Source organism: Dermacentor silvarum, chromosome 5, assembly GCF_013339745.2.
Source record: "Dermacentor silvarum isolate Dsil-2018 chromosome 5, BIME_Dsil_1.4, whole genome shotgun sequence".
In the NCBI taxonomy this organism is placed as follows: domain Eukaryota; kingdom Metazoa; phylum Arthropoda; class Arachnida; order Ixodida; family Ixodidae; genus Dermacentor; species Dermacentor silvarum.
The window spans coordinates 4,190,161-4,216,001 of record NC_051158.1 but is presented as its reverse complement, the minus strand read 5'-3'; the positions used below and the strand labels follow the sequence as shown (position 1 = coordinate 4,216,001).

At 46.6% G+C, this 25,841-nt stretch overlaps 1 protein-coding gene across 1 annotated transcript in view; it reads right to left on the bottom strand.

Moving 5' to 3' along the window:
• LOC119452817 (translation initiation factor IF-2-like) overlaps nt 1-25,628 on the bottom strand; it is a 51,756-nt gene extending 26,128 nt beyond the window's left edge. Inside the window, exon 1 of the mRNA XM_049667295.1 lies at nt 25,157-25,628. Within this exon, the coding sequence (XP_049523252.1) occupies nt 25,157-25,483 (327 nt within the window). The 5' untranslated portion in view covers nt 25,484-25,628. The remainder of the gene's footprint in view (nt 1-25,156) is intronic.
• Between the last annotated feature and the right edge of the window lie 213 nt (nt 25,629-25,841).

Sequence of the window (25,841 nt, the reverse complement as noted above, 5' to 3'; positions counted from 1 at the left end):
GCTAAAGAGCCATTATGCGATATAATTTGAAAAGGTGCTGAGGAGAACAAATTGTCGTCTGGACAAATAAGCAATACGTTGCATTGATGGACCGGTGATGGAAATACAGTAAGTGCAGTGTCGAAACCGCAGGTTTAGTGACCTGTTGAAAAAGCATTGTGTAGAAAAAACTTGGTTTTCCCTAAATTAGCACGTTATCCAGGCGCTGCGGTCTCTTGCGGTTATTGAAAGCTTCTGTTTGACACCGTGATTGTGCCCACGGCGAGAGGGATTTTTGTAGAAGGCAATGGCGGGCAGACGCATTTTGACGCTGCGCCGTTGAGATGGAGGGTATCCAAGTGAGTTCCTATATATTTCGAACTTAAGTGAGTTCACAGTTACCAGGGGTTAAATTAAGTGATGGTGTTGTTAGCTATACTATCTGTGGTTCGCAAACTTCTAGCGTCGTGCATTTGAAGCGCTGCGCAATCTTTTACCAAGTTCTATATCCCTAACCATCAGCATGCGATGACTCATAGAAAACGTAATTGGACGTGCAAGTCTCTTTCCGTTCCAAAAGAAAACACTTAATATGTAATACCTTTTCGTTTAGCCGCTTTACTGACGTCGTTAGAGACCTTTGGTAGAAGTTGTTGTGTCAAATAGATTCTGATGAGCTTATATATGTGACAATTTCCTATATTACTGGTTGCAACCATCGAAAAGCTCTAAAAAGTAGTCTGCAAAGTGCACCGTTTTTGTCAGACAATTGGTGTAACAATCGATCTGCACATAACAGATAACTATAGTTCCGAGGTTCTCAATTTCAACACCTGTTTTTCTAAAGGCCTCATGGCTGAATTGAACTCAGATGTTAAGATACGATGTTAAGTGGATTCAATTAGGCTTGACATGCTCGTGCTTGTTCACGTCGCAACACGCTAACCGCCGCGGTAGCTTAGTGGTGATGGCGATGGCACTGCGCTGCTGAGCTTGAGGTCGCGGGTTCGATGTCGTGGCATTTTGATGGGGGCGAAATGCAAAACCGCCCGTGTAGTTATATTTAGGTGCACTTAGTGGCCATAATCATTCCGAGAATATCCCGCTATGGCGCACTTCATAATAAGGAGTGGTTATCGCCCGCGATACCCTGAAATTTCAATAAATAAAATTCTTCTCAATTGATTTGGTTTGTGATTTTGACACTCGTTATCGACGCCAACACCGCGAGGACGTCACGTCTGGTCCACCGCGGCTTGCTCTCACAACTTGACTGCCAATGCGCCCTCTACAACTGCTGTGACGTATAGTATTTATTATAGTAGCCCAGGGTGTTAACGACGTCGGAAGCGGCGACGAGGTGCGTCCAGTACGCATGTCAATTTGTAGACGGAAATGGAGCCACGAAGAGCCAGATTTCGCCCGGAAAACAATCCAGGCTTTCTGCCGTGCTGTGTATCTCATAGGAGTGAATGAGTGAACAGTGAACAGTCGACACGGCTAAGTACCTTCCGTCAAGTGGCCCAAAGGGACCGAAGAAAAGTCTTTTCATAACCGAATGACGAAAAATACGCTGCTTAACATGTGTCAGAGACAGCCCGATTTAAATGTTTCAATACCAGTCAAGGTATGAAATTCTCGAAGGGGCTCATAGATTGTAGCCCAGGAAATTGCAAGTGCAATCTCTATGTAGCATATCTTAAGAATTCAGTGACTTTTAATGTAGTTGTACTTTGCACAGGCAGTGCTAATGAGAGCGAATCGTAATAAAATGCAGACATGACAATCATAATCATAACCATCATCATAATCATCATCATCATCATCATCATCATCAGCCTATATTTATGTACACTGCAGGACGAAGGCCTCTCCCTGCGATCTCCAATTACCCCTGTCTTGCGCTAGCGTATTCCAACTTGCGCCTGCGAATTTCCTAACCTCATCATCCCACCTGACTTTCTGCCGTCCTCGACTGCGCTTCCCTTCTCTTGGTATCCATTCTGTAACCCTAATGGTCCACCGGTTATCCATCCTACGCATTACATGGCCTGCCCAGCTCCATTTCTTCCGCTTAATGTCAACTAGAATATCGTCTACCCCCGTTTGTTCTCTGATCCACACCGCTCTCTTCCTGTCTCTTAACGTTACTCCTACGATTTTTCGTTCCATCGCTCTTTGTGCGGTCCTTAACTTGTTCTCGAGCTTCTTTGTTAACCTCCAAGTTTCTGCCCCATATGTTAGCACCGGTAGTATGCAATGATTGTACACTTTTCTTTTCAACGACAGTGGTAAGCTCCCAGTCAGGATTTGGCAATGCCTGCCGTATGCACTCCAACCCAATTTTATTCTTCTGTAAATTTCTTTCTCATGATCAGGGTCCCCTGTGAGTAATTGACCTAGATAAACATATTCCTTTACAGACTCTAGAGGCTGAGTGGCGATCCTGAATTCTTGTTCCCTTGCCAGGCTATTGAACATTATCTTTGTCTTCTGCATATTCATCTTCAACCCAATTCTTGCACTTTCTCGATGAAGGTCCTCAATCATTTGTTGTAATTCCTCTCCATTGTTGCTCAATAGGACAATGTCATCTGCAAACCGAAGGTTGCTGAGATATTCGCCGTCGATCCTCACTCCTAATCCTTCCCAGTCTAAGAGCTTGAATACTTCTTCTAAGCATGCAGTGAATAGCATTGGAGAGATTGTGTCTCCTTGCCTGACCCCTTTCTTGATAGGTATCTTTCTACTTTTCTTGTGGAGAACCAAGGTAGCTGTGGAATCCTTGTAGATATTTGCTAAGATATTCACGTATGCCTCCTCTACTCCTTGATTACGCAATGCCTCTATGACTGCTGGTATCTCTACTGAATCGAATGCCTTTTCATAATCTATGAAAGCCATATAGAGAGGTTGATTGTACTCCGCAGATTTCTCAATTACCTGATTGATGGCATGGATATGGTCCATCGTAGAATATCCCTTCCTGAAACCAGCCTGTTCTCTTGGTTGACTGAAGTCAAGTGTTGTCCTGATTCTATTGGAAATTATCTTGGTGAATATTTTATACAATACTGAAAGCAAGCTAATGGGTCTGTAATTCTTCAATTCTTTAACGTCTCCCTTCTTATGGATAAGTATAATGTTGGCGTTCTTCCAGCTCTCTGGTACACTTGAAGTTGTGAGGCATTGCGTATAAAGGGCCGCAAGCTTTTCAAGCATGATATCTCCTCCATCTTTGATTAAATCTACTGTTATTCCATCTTCTCCAGGCGCTTTTCCCCTGGTCATGTCTTTCAAGGCCCTTCTAACTTCATCGCTAGTTATAGAAAGAGCTTCTGTATCCGGTTCATCACTATTTCGAATGAAAGTAGCTTGGCTGTTTTGGCTACTGTACAGGTCAGTATAGAATTCTTCTGCTGCTTTTACTATGTCATCGAAATTGCTGATGATATTACCATGCTTATCTTTCAGTGCATACATCCTGCCTTGTCCTATGCCTAGTTTTCTTACTGATTTCATGCTGCGTCCATATTTTACGGCTTCCTCAATTTTTTCCATGTTATAATTTCGAATATCCCTTACTTTCTTCTTGTTGATCAGTTTTGACAGTTCAGCAAATTCTATCTGATCTCCTGAGTTGGACACTTTCATGTTTTGTCGTTTCTTTATTAGGTCCTTTGTTTCTTGTGAGAACTTCCCTACAGGTTGCTTTGTTGCCTTACCTCCCACTTCAATTGCTGCTTCTGAGATCAGCCTAGTTACGGTTTCATTCATTAGCTCTATGTTATCTTCATCTTCCTGTTCTAAAGCTGCATATTTGTTTGCGAGCACCAGCCTGAATTGGTCTGCTTTCACCCTTACTGCGTCTAGGTTGGCCTGTTTCCTCTTGACTAATTTCACTCTTTCTCTCTTCAAATTGAGAGAAATCCTAGACCTCACTAACCTATGGTCACTGCACTTTACCTTACCTAACACTTCTACATTCTGCACTATGCTTGGATCGGCAGAGAGTATGAAATCTATTTCATTCCTTGTTTCTCCATTAGGGCTTTTCCAGGTCCACTTCCTGTTGGTGCGCTTCCTGAAGAATGTATTCATTATTCGGAGCCTATTCCTTTCCGCGAATTCCACCAACATCTCTCCTCTTGCATTCCTAGAATCGATGCCGTAGTTTCCAATTGCTTGTTCGCCAACCTGCTTTTTGCCCACTTTTGCATTGAAGTCGCCCATGACTACAGTATACTGAGTTTGCACCTTTCTCATTGCTAATTCCACATCTTCATAAAACTGTTCTATCTCTCATCATCGTGACTGGAAGTTGGGGCGTAGGCTTGTACTACCTTCATTTTGTACCTCCTATTCAGCTTTATTATGACGACTGCTACCCTCTCACTAATGCTGTAAAATTCATCAATGTAGCCCGCTATGTTGTTATGAACTAGAAATCCCACCCCGGATTCTCTCTAATCTGGAAGACCTCCGTAGCAGAGGACGTGGCCGTTAGCCAGCACTGTGTAAGCTTCACCAGTTCTTCTAACCTCACTAAGGCCAATAATATCCCAGGCAATGCCTGATAATTCCTCAAATAGTCCTGCTAAGCTAGCTTCACTCGAGAGGGTGCGCGTGTTTAACGTTGCCAGGTTCAGTTTCCATTGGCGGCCTGTCCGGACCCAGAGATTCTTAGCACCCTCTGCCACGTCGCAGGTCTGACCACCGCCTTGGTCAGGTGCTCCGCAGCCACTGGGGACTGAAGGCCATGGTTTAATTGTCGGAGTCATCAGGGAGGTAGTGGCCGAATACTGCACCAGGGAGGCCAATTCCTGTTCTGGTGAGGGAGTAACTTTGATGAAGCTTAGTGGGCCTGCCTAGTTTGGTTGCACCTGAACTAGTATAGCCCCACTAGCTCTCGGCAATATGTATTTTTTTTTCTTTGCCGGTGTCAGGCACACTCCATGCCTGAAAATGTAGTGGAATGGAGCAGGATTCGAACTTACGACCTTCAGATTTGAAGTCGGGTGTTCTACCTTTACTCCACGCCACCACCAGACAATCATAATAGGTGTTGGGAAATATTTAGAATAATTCATGGGAAAGAAAGGTGGAAAGAAGAGAACAAGGAGACGACTGGGAACTGAACGAAGCGAGTGTTATCAAAGGATTGATTGAAACGAAATGAAATAAAGAAAGGTACGTGTAATGAGGGGCTGCGCATGCACAAATGGATGCTAATCAACCGATAATATCGATCATAGTACCAGCAGTACAGAAGCCCGGTCTTTAGCCATTAGGCCACAAACGCATGCCCCTAGAGATGGACGAGAATAACGGTTCTTGGTGCATGTGGCACACTCAAGTGCTTTGAAATGCACCGCTGCATAATTTCAGCCATTCATTGACTTCTGTCTCCTTTAAATTTCCCTTTCTGTGTGAAGCCTTGGATAGGTCACAGAATAGGGCAAAAACTTTCAAGCAAAATTTGTCGTGCGATAGCTATGTTGAAATCGATGACTGGATGACATCTCATCTGTATTGGAAGTAAATTTGAGTTACAGAAAGGAAAACAGAGCACTGACAAAAGTAGGGTGATCAAAGGTGTTTCGTGTCTCGACTTTAGCACGAAAGCTTCGTTAATTTGGTTTTTAGTGAACAAGTCTGGATGCCAAAATGTCTAACACATTTGACTACGTCAATTTGGTCGGCGTTCTTAGAATAAGGATAAAATATTGACACGTATACATGTTTATCTTTCACCGGTGGCCGCTTTCCACCGGCTAACAAATGTTAAACGTTATTGCTCGGCGCAGGACGCGCCTGTATCGGAAGTTTCTAGAACGTTATCGATGCTTCTTTCCGTTGCCTGTTTTCACCGACGCTTATGTTATCTGATTGTATGACCGACGCGAATTGTCTAGAACTTTCTGGAAGACACTGCGGGTACCAGGGATTAATTTGGAACATTCGATGACTGATGTATAAAAGCCGGCGCGTTTCACCGCAGATGAGATTTCGACGATCGCCGACTGTGTTCGCCGCTATCGTTGTGCTTCGAGTGTAGCTTGCTTTTGTGGGCACAGGTTCGCCCAATAAAGAGTCCGTTTCGTCATACACAGTTTTACGACTGTTTACTTCAGCGTCATTACTACGTGACAATATTAACCACATTTGTGCATGCAGCTGTATAATAGGTGGTACGGATAGAAATAAAAGGTGCATTTACAGCAGCTTGACAAGCCCCACGCGTGCGAGGTTAACAATGACTGCTTCCTGCTTTCCTTTCAATAATATGCAATTATAATGTGATGCCAGATAACTGGGTTAACCAATCTACGTTCTCAGTTATGATAGTGCATAATTCAATGTCCCTTTATCTTTCAGAAGACGAATGTCACAAGGGCGAGGTTTCAAGACCGGTCAGAGCAGCAGCTGTGGCGAGAAAAAATGCGCAGACCCAGATAAAGGACCAAAACCTTGAACGATCGACTACGTCAGCCGATGTTTCTGCGAGTATCACCTCTACAGAAGGCAGAGCGATGACAAGTGTGTGCCCAAGGAGGAGTGCTGAATAAGTCGCGAGGCTGTTTTGGATAGCGAGTTCTTATCGTCAGCATGCGGACTGACGAACAATGTCATTAAAGAAGGAAAATGCAGAGGTCAAAGATGTTGTAAGATCATTCATACCTACCACGTCAGTTGGAATCGAATACAAATCTTTTGACGGAAGATGACACAGTTGTACAACTATTCGCGTTTTATCATTGCAACGGAAAGTAAAGGGGTTAATTCGTTATACCTTAAAAATATTGGACTGGAGGCGCACATTTTAGCTCAGAATTCGAGTTTGAAATCGTTCTTTCTAAGCTTTTGTTTTCATGGTTATTGCTTGCGATTTTCAACAATCTTTTTTGAACAATTGAGAGCCCTATTTACCTTTGGAGGACGACACATATAAATACCAGAGAGAATTGTTTATTTCCCATTTAGAAGTGCAGAATACACCAGGCATAAGCATACTGAAAATTAAGCAGAAATTCTGAGAATGTCTACTAATGCGTGAGCATTCTTTGGCTTGGCTCTTACTTTTGTTCTGTTTCCCAAATTTCAGTTGGCCACACCCAAATTTCAAGTTGAGCCACCCACAAATTTCAGTTGACCCATCCCCAAATTTCAACTTTGCCCATCCCAAAGTTCCTATTAGACCACCCTTAATTTCAAGCTGGCACATCCCCAAATTTATGTTGGCCTACCCCAAAATTTAAAGCTAGGCCGTCCCAAAATTTCAAGTTTGCCTACGCCCAAATTTCAGTTGATCCACCATAAAGTTCACGTTGGCTCACTCTCAAACTTATGTTGGCCCGCTCTAAATTTCAAGTTGGACCCCCCCAAATTTTAAGTTGGATCACTCCAAATTTCAGTTTGCCCATTCCAAAATTTAAGTTGGGCTACCCCCAAACGTAAATTGGTGCACCTCAAAATTTCCAGCTGGCCCACCCCTACTATAGGCTTCCCCATGCATTTCCTATGAAGCCCTGTGTATCCCTATGGGTATCCATAAATCTGATTATATGGGTATTATCTCTGACCAATGTCATTTTTTTCTGGTTTCAATTGTTCCTTATCACTTATCAAGCTACCAATACATTTACCCTGTTATGATTAAACGCCATAACTTCCAAAATTACCCATTTTGTGCAGTTACAAGGCATTATCGCGTGTCAGACATCTTTTGTTGGGGTACTCGGCAAAGAACGCTTACGAGTTAATGTTTTGCTGAAACGTTTTTCATAATGAGGGACAGGCGTCAGGTAGAAAATTAGAAGTGGGCTTCACCTACTATGATTTAATTCTTCGTGTAGAACTTGTACAGACAACTTTCGTGAATTTGTGAACCATAGGTAACCATTGCATTTGCTAGACATAACGTGTTTGATACCACGGTCGCCGGTTGTCTTGCATTGGTCTGTTTACTCCGACTGTGCTTTCAAAGGCACTCACTACGATGAGGGGGCCCGTCATAACAGTGTACCGTAAAAACCGGACTATAGGTCGAACCGGAATATAGGTCTACCCCCCAACTAACCAATTCTAAAAATGAAAAAAAATATTTTTCAATGGCAAAAGTAGCGAAAGACACCCTTACCGTTAAACAAATGCGACTCAGCCGGTTGCACAATGGTGACAGTATTTATTTAAATGCTGCTCCGTGCCGTGATGATAAGGTGCTGACAAACACGCGGGTCGATGGTCGCACGATACGAAGCCCACGGCAACCTGGCGGGTTGCTGAGGGCTTCCGCGTACTCAATCGCCTTTTTCTTGTTTGCCGTCGGCTTCCGCTCACTTTGAAACAAGATGTGAAAAAGCAGCCTAAATGCGATGGCGAAGGCGGCTGTTTACTTCATCTGCCCATTGTTGCAAGACTTCCGTAGTTTTTCCGCCAATGTCCGGTATATAAGACGAGGGTCGACTTTTCGCAATGGTTTTTTGAAAAAAAGTTCGAGCTATATTCCGGTTTTTACGGTAGTTGCAAAAGTGAGGGAGCCCCTTTGTATTGTATCGCATGTTATGGGTACACGGTTGCGGTAGTCAGCGGTTAGCCCGTGTAACAGGGGCGCTCAGTAACAACGTAACAAGGTGCTATTATTGAGTGAGGTGCGTTCGCTAAAGTGGCATATACATAAATCGCATTCCCCGTCCAGACTTCGTCCATTCGAAGGTTTTTTATGGACATCGCAACTTCTTGAAGTCAAAGGAAAAACAGGCGTAAGAAAGTCCACTATGAATAGATGAATTTAGTATGGGCGAATTGATATTGTGATGTTCTAGAAAAAAGTCAACGGTCTGCGAGGCACACGCAGCACAGTCACAGCATAAGCTGGTGGAGCGGCTCAAGAGTAGCTCCAAATTCGGCACCACGCACAACAGGGTCTTCACGGCAAAGTCTCTTCTCTTGTTTTGACGAGAACGATCTGAACTGACCACCCGGCCTTGACGGCGAGCTGCGGCTTGTAATGCTTTCTGCACAGCAGTCTGCTGAGCCCGATGAAGCCTGGTTGTAGCCGCGCACGTATCTCTACGATTCGCTTCTTCAGCAGCAATTTGTACCTTGCGAGGAGACGCCATAACGCGTACCGAAGAGGTATCCAGAATACGTGGCACACATCTCACATCCCTTTACCCGTGGCACGGCACAATGTTGTTGTTGTTGATGATGATGATCATGATTGGTTATTGGAATCTTCAAAGCGGGCTGGTGACAAATAAGTCACCTAGCCTGCTTAAGTGAACCAGGTCCAGTTACATGCTGCAAGCAATTGCTGTATGCAACTTACACGTCGGGCACGCTGCGTTTGCAGGCACCTTAATTAGATGGCGTCACCATACTGGCAGACATGGAGGAAGGAATTCCTTCCTCCATGCTGGCGGAGGTGCGGGCAGCTCGGTATCGCGTTTATTGCGCGCCTAGTCTGAATCGCACATCGTCGTCTGCGCCTGCGCACGCTGCGTTTACAGGTGCTTTACCTAGATGACGCCACCATACTGTCGGAGGCTCGGGTTGTCTGCACCTGCGCGCCTGCCTAGGCGCGTTTATAGGGCATTTTTCGGCTGCCTGACAGTAAGCGCTTGCGTGGCTTAGTGGTACAGTATCCGACTCCCGCGCAGCGGGCCTGGGCTCAATCCCGGTACCTTTTCGTACCTTTTTCGTATTTCCGGCGATAGCGGATATGGTCACTAGCGGCGACGGCGGACACCATCGCGAACCAAATCGGCTATTGGAATGAGCCCATAATAGCTTACGCTGTAAAACAGCCAAGCTTTACTCGAAGCGTTGATTCTGAGTCTCCAACCGTCAATTGAGCATACGAAAGGCATGCGAAGGTTCGGTGCCGGCGCGTGGACAGAAGCGTCTTCCTCGGCTTTCTAATTCAGCGGCTCCTGTTTGCAAGGTGCGGCAATACCATTATTCCAATATGTCTTATGTAAAATTAACATACAGCGGGGAATCATTCAAACACCACGCAAGTCGTGTGCGGGATAGTTGATATGTTTACTCACTTCTTTGCATTCGGAATCGTGTCAGTGAGCACTGCAATGCCAAAACAATGCTCCTTCCCATTCATGTCGACGCGACAAGAAACAACAAAGCGAAGAGGCACTGTGAGCACTCCCCAGAATCAACGGATATCCAGGGGTCGAGTTTAAGCAAACTACTCGTTCTTTGCATACAGAACGAGACAAAAAACGCCGAACAGGTGGTACATTCCTATGGTTTTCCTGCGATTTACAATCTCATCACTACCCTCTCCCTCCGCTCTCTGACTCCGCTCTCTGCTGCACCCTCCTCCAGCACTTTCCCCCTCGCGCTGTCTTCACTATCGCCGTCTTCCATCTGCTGCTGCGCTCCGCGTTTGCTTTCAGCATTCGCTGTGTTCGTTCGCTCGGTTACGAGGTACAACGCCGACGCCGACGCTCGCCGCAGGAACGGGCGTCTAAGAGCTGCGCTCTAAAACGTTTGAGCACATAGTTAGAGGCTAGATTTGGGTCCAATTGAGAAGGTACCAACAGGTAGGCAGCGGCAACCAACACGCAAAGAAAAAAATAATTTTCATGATAAAAATACATAGGAGTAGCGCAGATCACCCAATAATAAATAACACATATTTATTATTAACAATTAACAGCGTAGAAGTCGCAGCTTCGCCTGAAAGGCCAAGCATTGATTGCGGTAGACAGCTATAGGAAGTAAGAATGGTAGTTTTATTGGCCGTACAAACTTGTAAGCATTCGCTTGCTAAATTAACAAGCATGGTGTCGCGCGCGTCTCACTGGATGACCGCGGAAACTGTCAAAACGCTGGAGTGAGGAAGCGCGCCAGTAGCAGCGAGCGAATTCACCTTCGTGCTTCCTCTCGCTTCAACGCGAACTAAGCGACGGAAGCAGCGCACACGAAGCTATCAGCACTCGGCGCCCTCTTTCCCCACCGCAGATCGCTTTCAAGGTAGAGCCCACGCGACGGGGCCATACGCAGCAGCCGCCGGAGTAGTACGCCCCCCCCCCCTCTCCCCCCGTGCCTTGCGCGCCGCGACGGAAGACTGCGCTCTTCCTGCCCGCTTTCCACCCTTGCACGCGCGAGATTAAGCCGCCATCATAAGCTCAACCTCGCATGATTTCACTCGCACATACAGCACACGGCGACGGTGTTATCGCCCTTGGACTTTATACGGAACGTCACAGCGACGCCGATGCCGACGGCACATGTGCCCCGGGGGTGTCCATATAGTTGCTATCGCAAAAAAAGGAATGAAGTTAGCTAAAGATCACGCGTTTTAATAGGACAAAACGCGCGTTATGAAACAGCCGCTTGAATAAAAATGAAGCGAAAACAGGGTAGACGGCGTTCAGTGGCCCTCAGTCGTGGCCTCCGCGGGAGGCTTCTCGTGCGCCTCCGTGGTGGACGAGGCTTGAGGCGCCTCGGGAGGCTTCGCTGGTTCGGTCGCCACCACACCAGCCTGCGGCGGACTTTTGATAGGGTTGGAGGGCGGCGACTCGGCCATCGACGAGTGCTCCCTCGAGAAGATGTCCAAGGGCGGCGGAACCTGTCGAGAAGGAGTAGGGAACAGTGGGTGTACTTTATGAAGCCATGGATGCTATTCTGGACATTGTTGAGAGAGAGAGAGAGAGAGAGAGAGAAACATGCTTTAATGAGATGCTGGAGATGTTAGCCTGGTTATTCGCCTGAATTGCTACTCCAGGTGGACATTGTTGAATTCCGCCATATTTAAGGGCCAATTTTCTAGTATCAGAAGACGATTGCAAGGCTTCGTTCATTTCACAATCTGGTGAGCTCTGACTGGCCCAGAGGGCTGCTACGGCCTCTCTGATTGAAATATGTAAATTCCCGCATAACTGAATTTAATAACATGGCAGAATTTGACAAATGTCAGTGGGTGTACTTTACGAAACCATGTCTGCTATTCTGGGCATTGTTGAATTCCGCCAGATTGTCGAATTCACAATCTGGTCTGCTCTGATTGGCCCAGAGGGCTGCTACGGCCTGTCTGATAGAATTAAATTCCCCCATAACACTATGTAAGAGACATGGCTGAATTTAACAAATGCGACGAATATGACGCCGTGCCATAATTGTTATCCTATGACAGCTGTCTGTAAACGATAGTGTTTTTAGTGTGGCTCTGTAGTATATGCAACGTATGTGGTATGTTAGAATATTTCTTGCGGTCGACTCGTAATCTATAAGCTGTTTTCAGAAAGAAGTCAGCAAAAGTTGCCGTTCCTAAGTCAATGCATGACAAAAGCCAGTACTCGGGGTGTGTATGCCTCGAAATAGTCTATTAAAATTTTAGACGCGTGACGAGACCGTCGATGCTGGAGTGTCTAAAGATATTTTCTAAGTGTTATGTGCAACTGATGCCCTGAAACATTGCTCAGTAAAGCAGACATTTAGGCATTCATCATTACTTGGCCACCGCCGACGCTAGAGCAAGAACGGACAGAAAAGACGGGAGAAGACAAGCGGAGACTCTCTTCTCATCGAGAAGTAATATTTAACGCGGTAGCGTTAAAGGCCTCGTGCCGCACAAAATCCGGTGTCGGCATCCCGTGAGCGAGAAATATTCTATGCGGCAGTAAAGTTCTTCTATCACTAAAGTTGCTCATAACTTGTCTTACATTCTTTACAAAGTTATTCCTAGGAATTTTGAGAATGACAACCCACAAAAAAATGTCATGACACAAAACACCGCCAGCACGTGGCTTTTATGTTAAATCTTCTCAGACTGAAATATCAAAAACGCGAAACAATAACAGAAAATCGGCCCGAGCAAGAAGATGCGTTTCTACCAGAAAGCTCGCGTTCGTGCATAACGTTCGCCGCCAGCATTTCCCGGTAAACATTACCACTACCGCTGGCCGTGACATTACGGTTACATGAGCTGCAGTTTCCGGGAAGCGCGTGAGAAGCAGTCAGGGATATTTGGTTGTTATCGCGTTCCACTCTGAAAGGCGACGCTTAAGCGTCCTCCAAATTTTTCTCATAGCCAAGTGAGTACACTACAATCTCAGTCAATAAAATATTCACCCAATCAAGCATAAATACGCATAGATAAATGAGGGAATAAATCAACCAATCTATCAAATATAGATCTATCCATTTTCTTATAGCGAAGTCACCTTTTTCATCGCCAAGTGAGACACCATAAGGCTGAATCAATCAACGATCAATAAATACATGGATCAATCCATCAACCAGTGTGTCTTTTGAGGAACAAGGACCTTTTGTGATAACCGAAATAGCACATTTCGAGTCCACTCAATTAATCGATGAATGAAGTCAATGAAGGAATGATTAACAAACAAACAGAAAATCCATTCCATCTTCTTCTTTCTGGGGTTTTACGTGCCAAAACAAGTTCTGATTATGAGGCACGCCGTAGTGGAGGGCTCCGGAATAATTTTGACCACCTGGGGTTCTTTAACGTGCACTACAACGCAAGCACACGGTCGTTTCTGCATTTCGCCTCCATCGAAATGCGGCGGCCGTGGCCGGGATTCGATCCCGAGACCTCGTGCTCAGCAGCGCAACGCCTTAGCTGACTGAGCCACCGCGGCGGGTCATTCCACCTTCTGAAGGTGGTTGACCATGCAACGAAGCTGTCTTGGGTGGTACGACCGCACATAAAGCACGTGAGTTACACGAAAACGTTTTGCACCAGCAGAGGCACACGTGCTACGAGAAGAATCGCGCCGCGGGTCGTTTCGGCGCCCCCTTTTTGCCGAGCGAGAGAACCCTGGTGGTTGCCATTCCCTTTACGTACGCTCGCTGCTCCTCGGGCGTATACGAATCACACGCGGTCGTCCCATGGTAACGTCGGAGCGAAAATGAACCTCTATCCCTGTACCGGATTGGTATTACGTCACAGCCACGTGTTTTCAGGCACAGGTGGCTGCCCCAACGCGCTATCCGTAGGGTGCCTCGATGCCAGCGCCGCCGTTCAGGGTGGTGCCAACCTTTGACCGCCCCCGCGCCGCCGCTTTCTCGCTGCGACGCCATATTGTGTCACAGCGAGCCGTTGCGATTGCTTGGTGCCGGTGCTGAGTTCGAGGCACAGTGCGCGCGGATGCTTCGCGGACGCTTCTACTTGCTAGACAGTGTTCAGCCGAATGACTGACAAGCTATCAAGTGCATCGTGTCGACATGACGGGCTGTTGTGTTCCCAAGTGCGCCGGATCGACGCGTAAAGGACTGCGTTGTTTTCGCTTCCCCCGGGACCCAGAGCGACGGAAGAGATGGGAAGCCCAAGTAAAGCGCGATCACTGGAAGGCAGCGGATAACTCCTGCATTTGCGAGGTAAGTGTCAAGAATGTTTAGACTACCGCACCGTGTTTTCATTTAAATAAGAAAGTATTCTCTGATCCTCGCTCACTTACCTACGTTCGCTCACGAACTAAGTAAGCACTGCACCGATGCTGTCTGAGTAGCGCATGGTTTGCGAGCGCGCGTCGCATAGGCTTTTTTCGTTTTGATGGCTGACCCTTATTGTCTGTACCCTTATTTTAAGGACTGACGAAGATGCTTAGCCGTGAAATAGTCTTACATTAGCTACGAATCGTCACGTAAGCCACCTATTTTCCTTTTTCACGGGAAGCACACATCGTGTGTGTCTCTTGTTTCTTTTTTTTTTCGGTACTGGTTATTTGGGACTAAAGAACGCAGTGCTTCGTCTGGGGAGAGCGGCTGTTTTGTACGTGGTAAGCGAAACATTGTGATTTTCTCTGATTTCTCAGGAGATATCTTGCGGACCTCAGAGTGTTACGTTACATAGCTGATTTTTTAGACTTGTACATATTTGTAGCGTGGTGATCGTAAGCCGATGGTCATTCGTGCTCATTCCCGATCGTAGTGGGTACTGTGACGGTCTTTAAATGCCTGTGCACGGCATGCCCAGGTGTAGTAGAGTTAAGGGGCATCATGGGACCAAAATGTTTCGGCGCTTTCTGGCATGGTGTCTGTTGTAGCCTGTGCATTTCTTCGAAACGTGTGAAGCGAGGTAATACAGCATTGCTTCTGCTAAAATTTATTTTTATGCACTGTAATGGGTTCTCTGTATTTACAAGGCAACTTTTCATATCAATAATCACTTTTGTTGTTTTACCTGTACTTAGAAACACTTTGAAGAGGACCAGTACGAGGGAAATCGACAGGATGGGCGCCGTCTGTTAAAGTCAACAGCCCTACATCATCATGGACTATATTTTCGAAGTGAAAAACATTGCTAATCTGTATTTGACTGTCTTAGTTTCATTTACGGTTTTTGTACGTGATATGTATGCAGTGTTGTTTATTTTTTCAATGTAGTTATCAGTGTTCTAATGGTTATTTATGAAATGTTCTGTACTCGCCATCGATGTGTTTGGCTGATGCGACGTATTCGATGGTAGCTGATGTATGTATTCTGGCTGGATATCTGGCCGGATATCTTGATTAATATTACCCGTGGTTGCGTTTTCTTGTTTGCATTCTTGTTTTCGATTTATATTGTGTGTAATAAGGTTGATGTACGCACTTGAACCCCCCCCCCCCCCCCCATGTGATGAATAAATAAAAAAAAACTCTCTCTATCCCGAATTGTGTGTCGAGCCTACCTTGCGAATTAATTTTTTTATCTCGTCTTTCAACAACCTTCAGGCGCCACACAGTACATATCATTTTTCATGTACATATGATTTTTCATGATTGGTTGTACTAGACATTATAAGTAAATGTATTTTGTGCATCGTTTGATTTCTTGTGTGTACTACGCAAGATTGACACAGACAAGTTACGTTACATTTTTCTCTACAGCCCTAACTAAACCTTATTTTCACATCGCAGTTATTTTTACACCAGCTTAATCCTGTCAACACACAGTTTTGTGGGCAAAAAAACAAAAAATGCGGGTAGATATCGTCAAATAATTGCAACGAACGCGAAGAGCACGCGCAACGCAAGGGAAACTAACCGCCGTGCGCGAGTGGCTGGCTACGGTAAAGGAGGCGTGACGTGTAAACCAAAATACAACAGCGAAAAAGAAAAGCTTCCACACACAGAGGGTCGCGAACCTTATATACCAAGCATCGAAGCGCAAAAAAAAAAAAAAATAGTGCGTATTTTAAACATACACACGGCATATTAAATGTGATTGAATTAGGCAACTTGGGGCATGTTCCCGGCGCCATACATTTACGTCTTCGACCTTCGACGAGTTAACGGCTATTGGTTATAAAGATATGCAGATGGGACACCGATAAAAAAATCCTCATCAAGGCAAAGCACTTGGAAGCGCGCCGCGAGTAACACTTTATGAACGCAAGCGTAGCTGAGTCTCAGCTCGTGTGACACAATATGGCGGCGCCAGCGGGGTTGTCTCCACCCTGGACGGCGGCGCTGGGCATCGAGGCACCCTAGTTATCCGCTGCGAGAGCGTTCTCTTTCCCATTGTGGCTCGCCAGCTACGTCACAAAAACGTGGCCAATGGCGCATTTCGCCGCGAGAGACCCCGACGTTCCCTTTCTCTTTGTGGCCTGGCGCCCCTCGCACTCGTTTTTATTTTCGCGCATGCGCACTCTATGCTGAGGAGGGCTTCTTGCTCATACGCTGATGGTTTGCCCTATAGTAGAATACAACTTAAAAAAGAGCAGTGGGCAACGGACCGCGCGGGGTGTTGTTATTCCGCCAGCTAATCACAGACGCAACGAAAATCGTCGTTATGCGACCTTTTCAAAATGGCGTCGTACCCGATACGGCTGTACTTGTCGTACGTGTACGTTTCACTATATTAGACGAACGAAAACGTATATAAGGTTACGCTTTTATAATTTTATTTTTGGGGGTTGCCGCTTTATTTAGGTAACAGGGAAAGTTTGAAGTAGGAACTATATGCAGCCTCGCGGAGGAACAGTGGCTGGCGGTTATGAGGGAGTGGGCGGGGCTTCACTGCAGACTTAAGTTGTATCCGACTATAGACAGCTTCGCTGAAATAATAAATAAATAAATAAATAAATAAATAAATAAATAAATAAATAAATAAATAAATAAATAAATAAATCAAATTGATCAATCACCTTGGGCGTTTCGCGCACGTAGCGCGTGGAGCGGTTCGAGCGTTGCGAACTCTTGGAGTCCGTGGACGGCCGCCTGATCAGGAGCGCGGGAACCGCGGGCATCGACGCCGGCAGTTTCGACGAGGCGCCCTTGCCGTCCACCGCGCCCGCTTTGCCGGCCGATGCTTGCGAATGCTGCACTGAGCTGCGCCTCGACGGCGGCTTCGAGCCGGCTTTCGAGCCAACTTTCGAGCCGGTTTTTGAGCCGGTCTTCGAGGCGGCGCTGCTCTTCCGTCCCTTGCCATCCTCTTTCTCAGCCTTGCCGCTCTCCGGTGACTTTTTGGAATGGGAGTGGTGGTGCCGCTTGGACTTGCTCGTGAGAACGCTCGTCTGCCTGTGCGCGAACGAATGACCTCTGTTGTAACTTTGTTGAGATGAAAATTTCTTTCGTAGAAGCAGCACAGAAGGCACATAAGAGCCGACGACAAAGCCGGCACCTGCGTCGTGGCCTACTTTTGTGCGTCATCACGCTTTGTGCCATTACCAAGACGAAGGACAAGTTTTATATTCATGATACATTGTGCTTTTGTTTTGCCGTACCGCATGGAAGACTGCCAAGCGTTCAGACTGTCGTCGTGGCTAAGACCTGATGACGCAAATATTTACTTGCAGAAAACTGCAAGGGAAACGAAGGGAAAGCTAGGGAGGCGAAGGGCAAGGGTTGCAACGATTCTGAATATAGTCCCTAATTAAATAAAACCAGGTTAAATAAATTTAAATAAATTAATTTAACCAGCTGGATATATAAAGCAAACACCTTACTTGCTACAGCAGTTACAGACGCGACCCCCCCCCCCCCCCCCTTCCTTCTCTGGGTGTTTAATTTATGTATAATTTTCGGTTTTCTCTTTTATGTTTTGGCAAACGCGAAACAGTCGCACGTAGCAACCTGCGTTGCTACGCGAGTGCGAAGCGGCACAGTTTTCTGCAAAAAGTTGCTCGAGCGAACACTAGCTTTGACCATCGTTCCGGTGCCATACATAAGATGGCTAATGCGTGGATTAATGTGATCTTCGCGCTTGTGGCTTTAAAACTTCCTGTGACGTTAAGTCTAGCGCTTTTTCTTTGTGAATTTCCAAGCGCTCGTAGTTTTACAAACACACAAAGCTAACGAGCCCAGGCCACGTACATGCATAGCCATTGCGCACTGTGGCACTTAAAGAGCGATATTTCATCTTGAAAATGACTAACTTGCGAAGCCACAAAGGTGTCGGAAGACAAAAAGTCACAGGCCTGCGCCGCACACGAAGCACAGTCACAGTGTAAGCTAGTGGAGCGGCTCAAGAGTAGCTCCAATGTCGGCACCACGCACAATAGGGTCTTCGCGGCAAAGTCTCTTCGCCTCGTTTTGACAAGAACGATCTGAACTGTCCAGCTGTCGTCGACGGCGAGTGCGGCTTGTAATGCTCTCTGCACCAAGTAGTCTAAGAACGTTGCTCTGCACAGCAGTCGGCTGAGCCCGATGATGCCTGGTTGTAGCCGCGCACGTAGCTCTACGTTTGCAGGTGCCTTAACTAGATGGCGGCACCATACTGGCGGCTAGGGATCGCGTTGATTGCGCGCCTCGTCTGAATTGCATCTCGTCGTCTGCGTCTGCGCGCCTGCCTATTGGGCGCGTTTATAGGGTATTTTCCCGCTACCTGATAGCAAGCGCTCGCGTGGCTCAGTGGTAGAGTATCCGACAACCATGCAGCGGGCCCGGGTTTGATCCCGGCGGGAACCAGGTACTTTTTTTTCTGCATTTCCGACGTTAGCGGTTACGGTCAACGCACTCCGTCGGCGGAGGCGGCGGCTGCAGTGGACGCCATCGCGAACTGAAACTGCCACTGGAATGAACTTATAATAGCTGACGCTGTAAAAAGACGGATTTAAGGCAAAGTCATGTAGCGTCAGTCATCCCCATGGTGACTGAAACGGCAGACTTGTAGCTTCCGTAGACACTAGTACCGCAGTTAGCAATTATATGGACACTCGAGGCGGCGCACAAGCCGTCGGCGCTGGCGCGGCCGCACTGTCCCGGTATCAGCGAGCACGTGGAAGGTTAGATGGTCCTCAGAGACGCGAATGACACCCAGTGCGTTTGCCTGCAGAAACGACGAATCCAAGCGGAAGCACCGTCAATCTCCGCTCATTGATCCCTGCAGCAGAACCAGGGCAGCGTTCTGCTGTGCATCTGTGTGCACACCACAGCGTCGTGCGTATACAGTGGTCTGAGCGGGACGGGCAGTACACTTCAAGTTACAAACGCTGAAGGTTTCCCTTCTCGTCCACCCCTCCGGGAGCGAGGCCTGCAACGCCGGTGGAGGCACTCCTCCTAGCGCCAGCATTCTGAGACACACTAGCTCATAGCTTCGAGGGCGCTGCTTCCGCGGCGGAGCAGTAGTCGGCTCGCAAGCTATGTCGTGCGCACATTGCGCCCTGAGGTAGTCAACACCGTCCGAAGAGCTTCAGAGCAACACTCGACCTTGCTGTCGCCTTCAATGCTTCGTAGTTCGGATGAAATTGCACTGTTTTCTGGAAATCTATGACAATAAACGCCTGTCGAACTATGCCGGACTACATGGCACAGTAAGACATGCAGAGTGTCCTCCCCTGTCGGTTTCGCATCACAGAAACCGTCGTGAAGGCTGGTTTTTGGGTTAGCTGGTTTTCTGTTAAGAACATCTTGAAGCGAGAACAGATGACAGACGAAACAAGAAGGTGGCACAAACGGCTGTTGAATTTTAACTAAGGTTGTTCGTGTGTCTTCTGCCTGATTGTTTATTCGTCTGTTTCCGATATATACCGGGTGCTTTTTAAGACTATAGAGAATATTTAAAAATCGCCTGTGGCAGATGTACAATCCAAGTCCCTCAGCTGGATTACACAAAGAGGTGGAAATTGTTTGCACCAGAAATTGAAATGCATATTCAAGAATCAAAATTTCGTAAATAAACTTTTTAACTAATTACATTACGGCATATACTGCAAGTTACGAATTGTAGCCGTTGAGTTCACAAGGCGTATTCGATTGAAACGATTTTCTGGATGGCACACGTTTCGAGATATTCATTCCCAAAGTATGCGACAAGCTGCACTGGCGGTCCAGTTAAAGTTATGCTTCTTGCATAAAACGGCGCTTTGTTTAACGAAGTGGAACGACATTGTATTTTTAGCGATAGTTTCACGGTGTACATCTCGAAAGCGGTGCCATTGTCAAATTCGTTGCAAGTGAACATGCCTTGAAAACTCAGCGGCTACAATTCGTAAATTGCAATACATGCCATCGAAATATTGAAAAATCTGATAACTGCATTCTTGTTAATTATTTATTCCTGCATTTTGATTCATTTTGCAAGTAATGTCCGCCTTTTGTCGCGGTCTAGTTCAAGGATTATTCTTGTACTGTTTCGCTGCAGGCAATTTCCTAAAAGTCTGTATAGTTTAAAGAAAAATCTGGTATATCATGTACTTGCAAAAAAAAAAAAAAACCTAGTTGAAAGTTCGACGTGCGTGTGTCGCCTTCTTGTCGTGTCCGTGGTTCTTTTCGCGCGGGAAGAAGTTCAAAATGGAACAGAAAGTAGTCTGCGATTATAGTGTCGTGCGAAGATACGGCACCGTGTGCCACGATGGGAAATGTGCAAGACCATACAATACGTTACCTGGAATCGCCGGGTGAAGTTGCACAGAACGCGGACGACTGCTCCTTGGCTTCGGCTTTGGCTTCGGCTTTGGCTTCGGCTTTGGCTTGGCTTTGGCTTCGGCTTTGGCTTCAGGGATTTGTTCCGCGCCGCGTGGTGGCGGGGACTTGGTGGTATCTGGGGCAGCCTTCGAGAAACAAAAATTTGTGCGACAGGAGAACGGTTAGAATCCCATTGAATGCAATCTTAACAACGCTCGCGATGTCTCTCATGCCGCGTTTGAGGCCCTCGGCACACGGGGCACGGGAATTCAACAACAGTTGTTGTCCACTTGTGGGTCTTCGATTTTGTGCAGGCTCCTTTGCATGAAAGTGTGTTTAGAACGCATAGTTTTAAAGTGAAGCTTTATAGGCTCACAAGTTTCCGCGGCGGTGGTGGTGGTGTAACGCTGAAAAGTGGGCCGATCCTGGCGATAGTGCAGAAAGGGTCCATGCTCAATGGCACACACCTCTGTGGGCTCGGAGACCTGTAACGCGCCCTTGTACTACCCTTGTGCCATGTGGGACCCAAACAGACAAAATCGCCAGCCCTTTCCCTGTCGAGAAAATGGGTATATGGGACGCTTGTCATCCGATTCTAGCGTGAGGGCTTCCGAAGCCCAGGCCAAACGTCAGCGAAGAGCCTCGGACCCTGAGTTTAGGGCAAACGAAGCGGAACGCCTGCGACAGTGTCATCTTGCTACAAGCTTCGATTACCCCATTTTCTCGACAGGGGAAGGGCGCTGAATTTGTTTGATATATATATATATATATATATATATATATATATACACACACTGTCAAAACCAGATGCCCCTAGATTCGACGGGCCAGAACTGCATAAAGTATGCTGCGCTTGGAAATCTGACACCCACATCCTCGTCTTCAAAAAGCCAATTATAACTCGACGGCGTGAGAATTTCTAGCCTATACATTTTGCTTTCAAGGGTGATTTAACAATTCCTGCGAAGATGGGACGTGTACATGGCACTAAAACTTAACATAACGTAAATGAAGTCAAACTAAATGAAGTACAGAAAAAGTGACAAGCACAAGTCATAAAGTTCCGCGCCTGCCTGCGAACAGCGTGCCATTCTTCAAACTATGTACGTGCGCTCATGTTAGTAGCAGCTGCGCGTTGAGTATTTCGAAGAAAGAAATATGCGTGTGTTTTTATTTTTATAGTAGAGAGATGCAGATGCCTATCGAAAGACGTTCAGAAAAGATCTGGGCCCGTTTAGGTCGCAAGAGACGCTTTCTACGCGACTGCCAAAGCTGACAAATAGACGCGGCTTCCTATTCACAAAATATCAAACGTGCCAATTGTCATATAAGTGCATGCTGTTGCCTAATGTTATTCGGTTTTCTGTTGCGCCAGTTGCGGGCACGCAGGAGAAGAATAGGTAAAAAGAAGGCCTCGTTATTAGTGCACTTAAACATCGTAGCATAAACCAAGTTGTGTGATTGCGTAAATCACAAGTACGTCGACATCTTTTGGCTGAAACTGTAGGACCGGCTACTTTAGATTCCCTTAAAAACACACGGCATGACGTGCAGATTTTCGAAAAAGACAAATGGTGTGTTGCATGTTTGGCCAGCATAGAATAAAATGTGCTTGGACTGCTATAAGAAGAAAGCTTCGAGCCCAAGTAATAGATGTCACAGGAAGGACTTCCCTGTGACTTGATGCCCTCTCGCGTCGACAAGAAAAACCTAAGAATATCACAGACAATCACTGTATCTTAACACTTTGCGTGTGCGTACCTATAATAGAACCCCATAGCTTACATTACTCCAGCTAGAAATCCTGACTACGTTTTTCTGTGCGTACGCAACCTTCCCTTCGAGTTTCGAAGCATTCTGCTCAGCTGCTGTTTTGTTTGTACAGCAAACTGGGCTACGTCGTTTTTGTCTTCGATGTTGTCTTCGCGGAGCAGCCTGCTTTGCCCGCTGCATAAGAACTGCAGTGAAACATAAAATAACCGCTGTCAATTTAGGTGTCTATTTAGCTGTCTACGTTGAACATTGGAAAACATCCATTGTGGTCACGGGAACATGGTGGCTTGAAGTGATCAGCAGTGAGCGAAGTAAGGAAGCCACAGTCTGTAGTCAATGGTATGACTAGGGGATTTGTATCCGCCAAGACACGGGATATTGAGGACAAGTGATCTTGTGGAAACTTTATCTACAGGCTCTGGCTTCCTTGTTCACCAAATTTTCATCAAGGCCCAGATGTGTCCAGCGTTTCATGCGTTTAGTGGGGATTAAATGGGCCGAAAGAGCTATAGTTCACACTTGGGCTGAAGCAGATGGGTTCTCGCTTAAGAGTGAGCTGAAATTGCAACGTCTGACTGGGTTTATTTTCCGTATTGAATGATAGTTCTGCTGTATCTGAAAAGGCTCTGCTAAAATGTCTTCACAGCGAATACCTATTTATTCCACCGTTACCTTTGTTTTGAGGAATATGGCTGCGATTACTAAATCAGACACATATAAAAAAAGCTCGCGTTTACCAGCATTATACAGCTAACCTGAGTCCGCCGATACGAGCCGCAAAGCAAATTCAGTAGATCGCAAAGCACCGCACACATTGGTAGACCTGGTGGCAAAATCGCTTCTAAAATCAACGACGTGGAGCATTGCTCCACATTGGAGAACTTATTTATGCGTATTGAGTTGCACCGCTCTCACTATGCGCCCCTCGAATTTCGAGGGTCACTACATGATACATGCAAGTCAACCGAGAAGATTTGTGCTCATCTCGCGCCTCGCGTAGTTATAATAATTTTAACCAATCCACAACAAGCCAAAGCATGATGGAGTAAAGGCAAGAAGACCGGGCAGCTTGAGCGCCATTTATGTAACCGATCGACTGGTTTCGGGCTTTAAACCTTGTTGAGCGAACCTTGTATTGCAGCTAAGGGCAAATACAGTGTTGTCATTTAGTTCATGGTGGTTCACCTGCTTGTCCCACATTTAGGCCCCTTTCGTGAGTTCCTGAAATCAGTTAGAGAGTACAATAACTCTATTTGCGTCCGCACTCTAAATACAGTAACATTTAGTAAAATCCACATTTTGACATCTACATGAACACGTGAAAGCAGTGCCATTCAGCGTAAAAAACCACAAAAGATAAGTCACTTTCAGGCTGATATTGGTATTATTTAGGTAATGTTACAATTATTTATACATAAAACTGTCGTATCACAAATACGGTGAACAACTGACAGCAGTAGCAAGGTATTCTCTGACAAAAAATTCTGCATGGCACCATTACATTTCAACAGAAAGTCGATCTACGGCTAGAGAAACTCAATGGAAACAATAAAACCTCTTTAACAACTTCTCTAAGAGTTAGGCTATACGCTCAGCGATCCTCGTAATTTTATGAGCCGTACAAATTGCAGGAAACGTTTGTTCGCTCACTAACTAAATAAGCGCGGTGTTACACGTGCTAAGACAACATGAACAGAGTTCACTCGACGACTGCGAAGACTTGCGGTCACAACGCTGGCGTGAAGAAGGGCGTCGGCAGGTGGGGAGGATGCGTTCAAGTCTCCCCGGGAACGTTACCTAAACTCCGGCTCCCTTCGCATTTTAAACTATGCCGCGCCTCCAAAACTTCGCAAAACCCTCGACCTCCAAGACTCGGCGCGTGGGAACACAGAGCGCACGAAGCCACCAGCCTTCTCGGCCCGCTCTTGCACTGTTCCTACTGCGCCCCGGTACTCGACGTCACTAGCACCAGGTCACGTGACCTCAATGACACCGGGAAAACATGGCGCAACATGGCAGCGCTGACGTCGATGGCGCGAGTTCACCTCGGGTGTCCGCGTAATGGCTCTCGATAAAGACGTGAACAGTGAACGCTATTAAAGATGATCGTGGCTACAGTACATCCAGAGTGAATGCATTGGAAGGCGCAGCACGCGAGCTCTAATAAAGTTAAATATTGGAACAGCAGTTACATTAACCCCACAAAGCGCGAATGCCATTCCACATCAAAGAAAATTAAAACTGCTTATTCACATTTATTTACGGCTATAGGGGTGTATGTTGCTACAAAGAAAACAATGGAACAATAATTGTCTACACATTCATTAGTACGGTAATAATTTGCTTAGTAATTGATTTGCTCAACTATCCACAACTGAGAACTCCCTGCGGTATATCGAAAACACTTGTATGGGCCCTGCATAGGGTTTCCAGTGCTTAAATCAGAGTTTTAGGTGCCAAAATCAGCGTACCAAAAATTATACATTGGGCTTTGCGGGGTTAAATTTACTTGTCGCAAAAGAAGCAGCCGGCACTGTCCTTGATTTAAAGGCTTTGACAAACATGCTCGCGCAGTTTGACTTACAGTCGTGGTCGGTGCTTGTGAGTAGGCCAGATGCGGCCCTTCACCGACGCTCGACCTCTGGTGGCCCTTGGTGGTCTCGTGCGCGTCCACGCCTGGTATCTGCAGCGTGCTTTCTTTGTGGCTGGCGCCCGTGCCCGAAACCGAGTCGGCGATGCTGGCCGGCTTGACACTCGGCTCGACTGTCATGGTCTCCTGGTCGCGCATCTCCCGCTGGCGCCGCAACCGGCGCAGCAGCACCCATACGAGCACGCCCACCAGTAATGCGCAGATGGTGAACAGCGCGAAGGAGAGGACGTTGTGGAACGCGTCGTCGTCCCAGATCCCCATGGCGGTAACCAGGCGGTGCGCGTTCAAATGACGGTCTCTCCAAAGGCCGAGGATGCGCCGATGACCAGGCTAACGGCAGCCCTCAACGCTCCCCCGGAAGAACAAGCGCAATGCCACGCGCACGGCTCGCGCACTTCTTCTTTCGTAGGCCTAAAGATACATACCCAGGCTCCTCCTGCGGTGCCCTTCAAATGCAGCTGATAATAATGATGATCCCTAGATTATGGCACGTACCAACAACGGGTGATTTGCCAAGACGCGAACGCTGCTTCTAAAATAAAATTTAAAATATTAGGCAGAAACCATCTCACGATGACCCTCTACGGTGATGCGATTAGCACTGGAGCAATAGAGACAC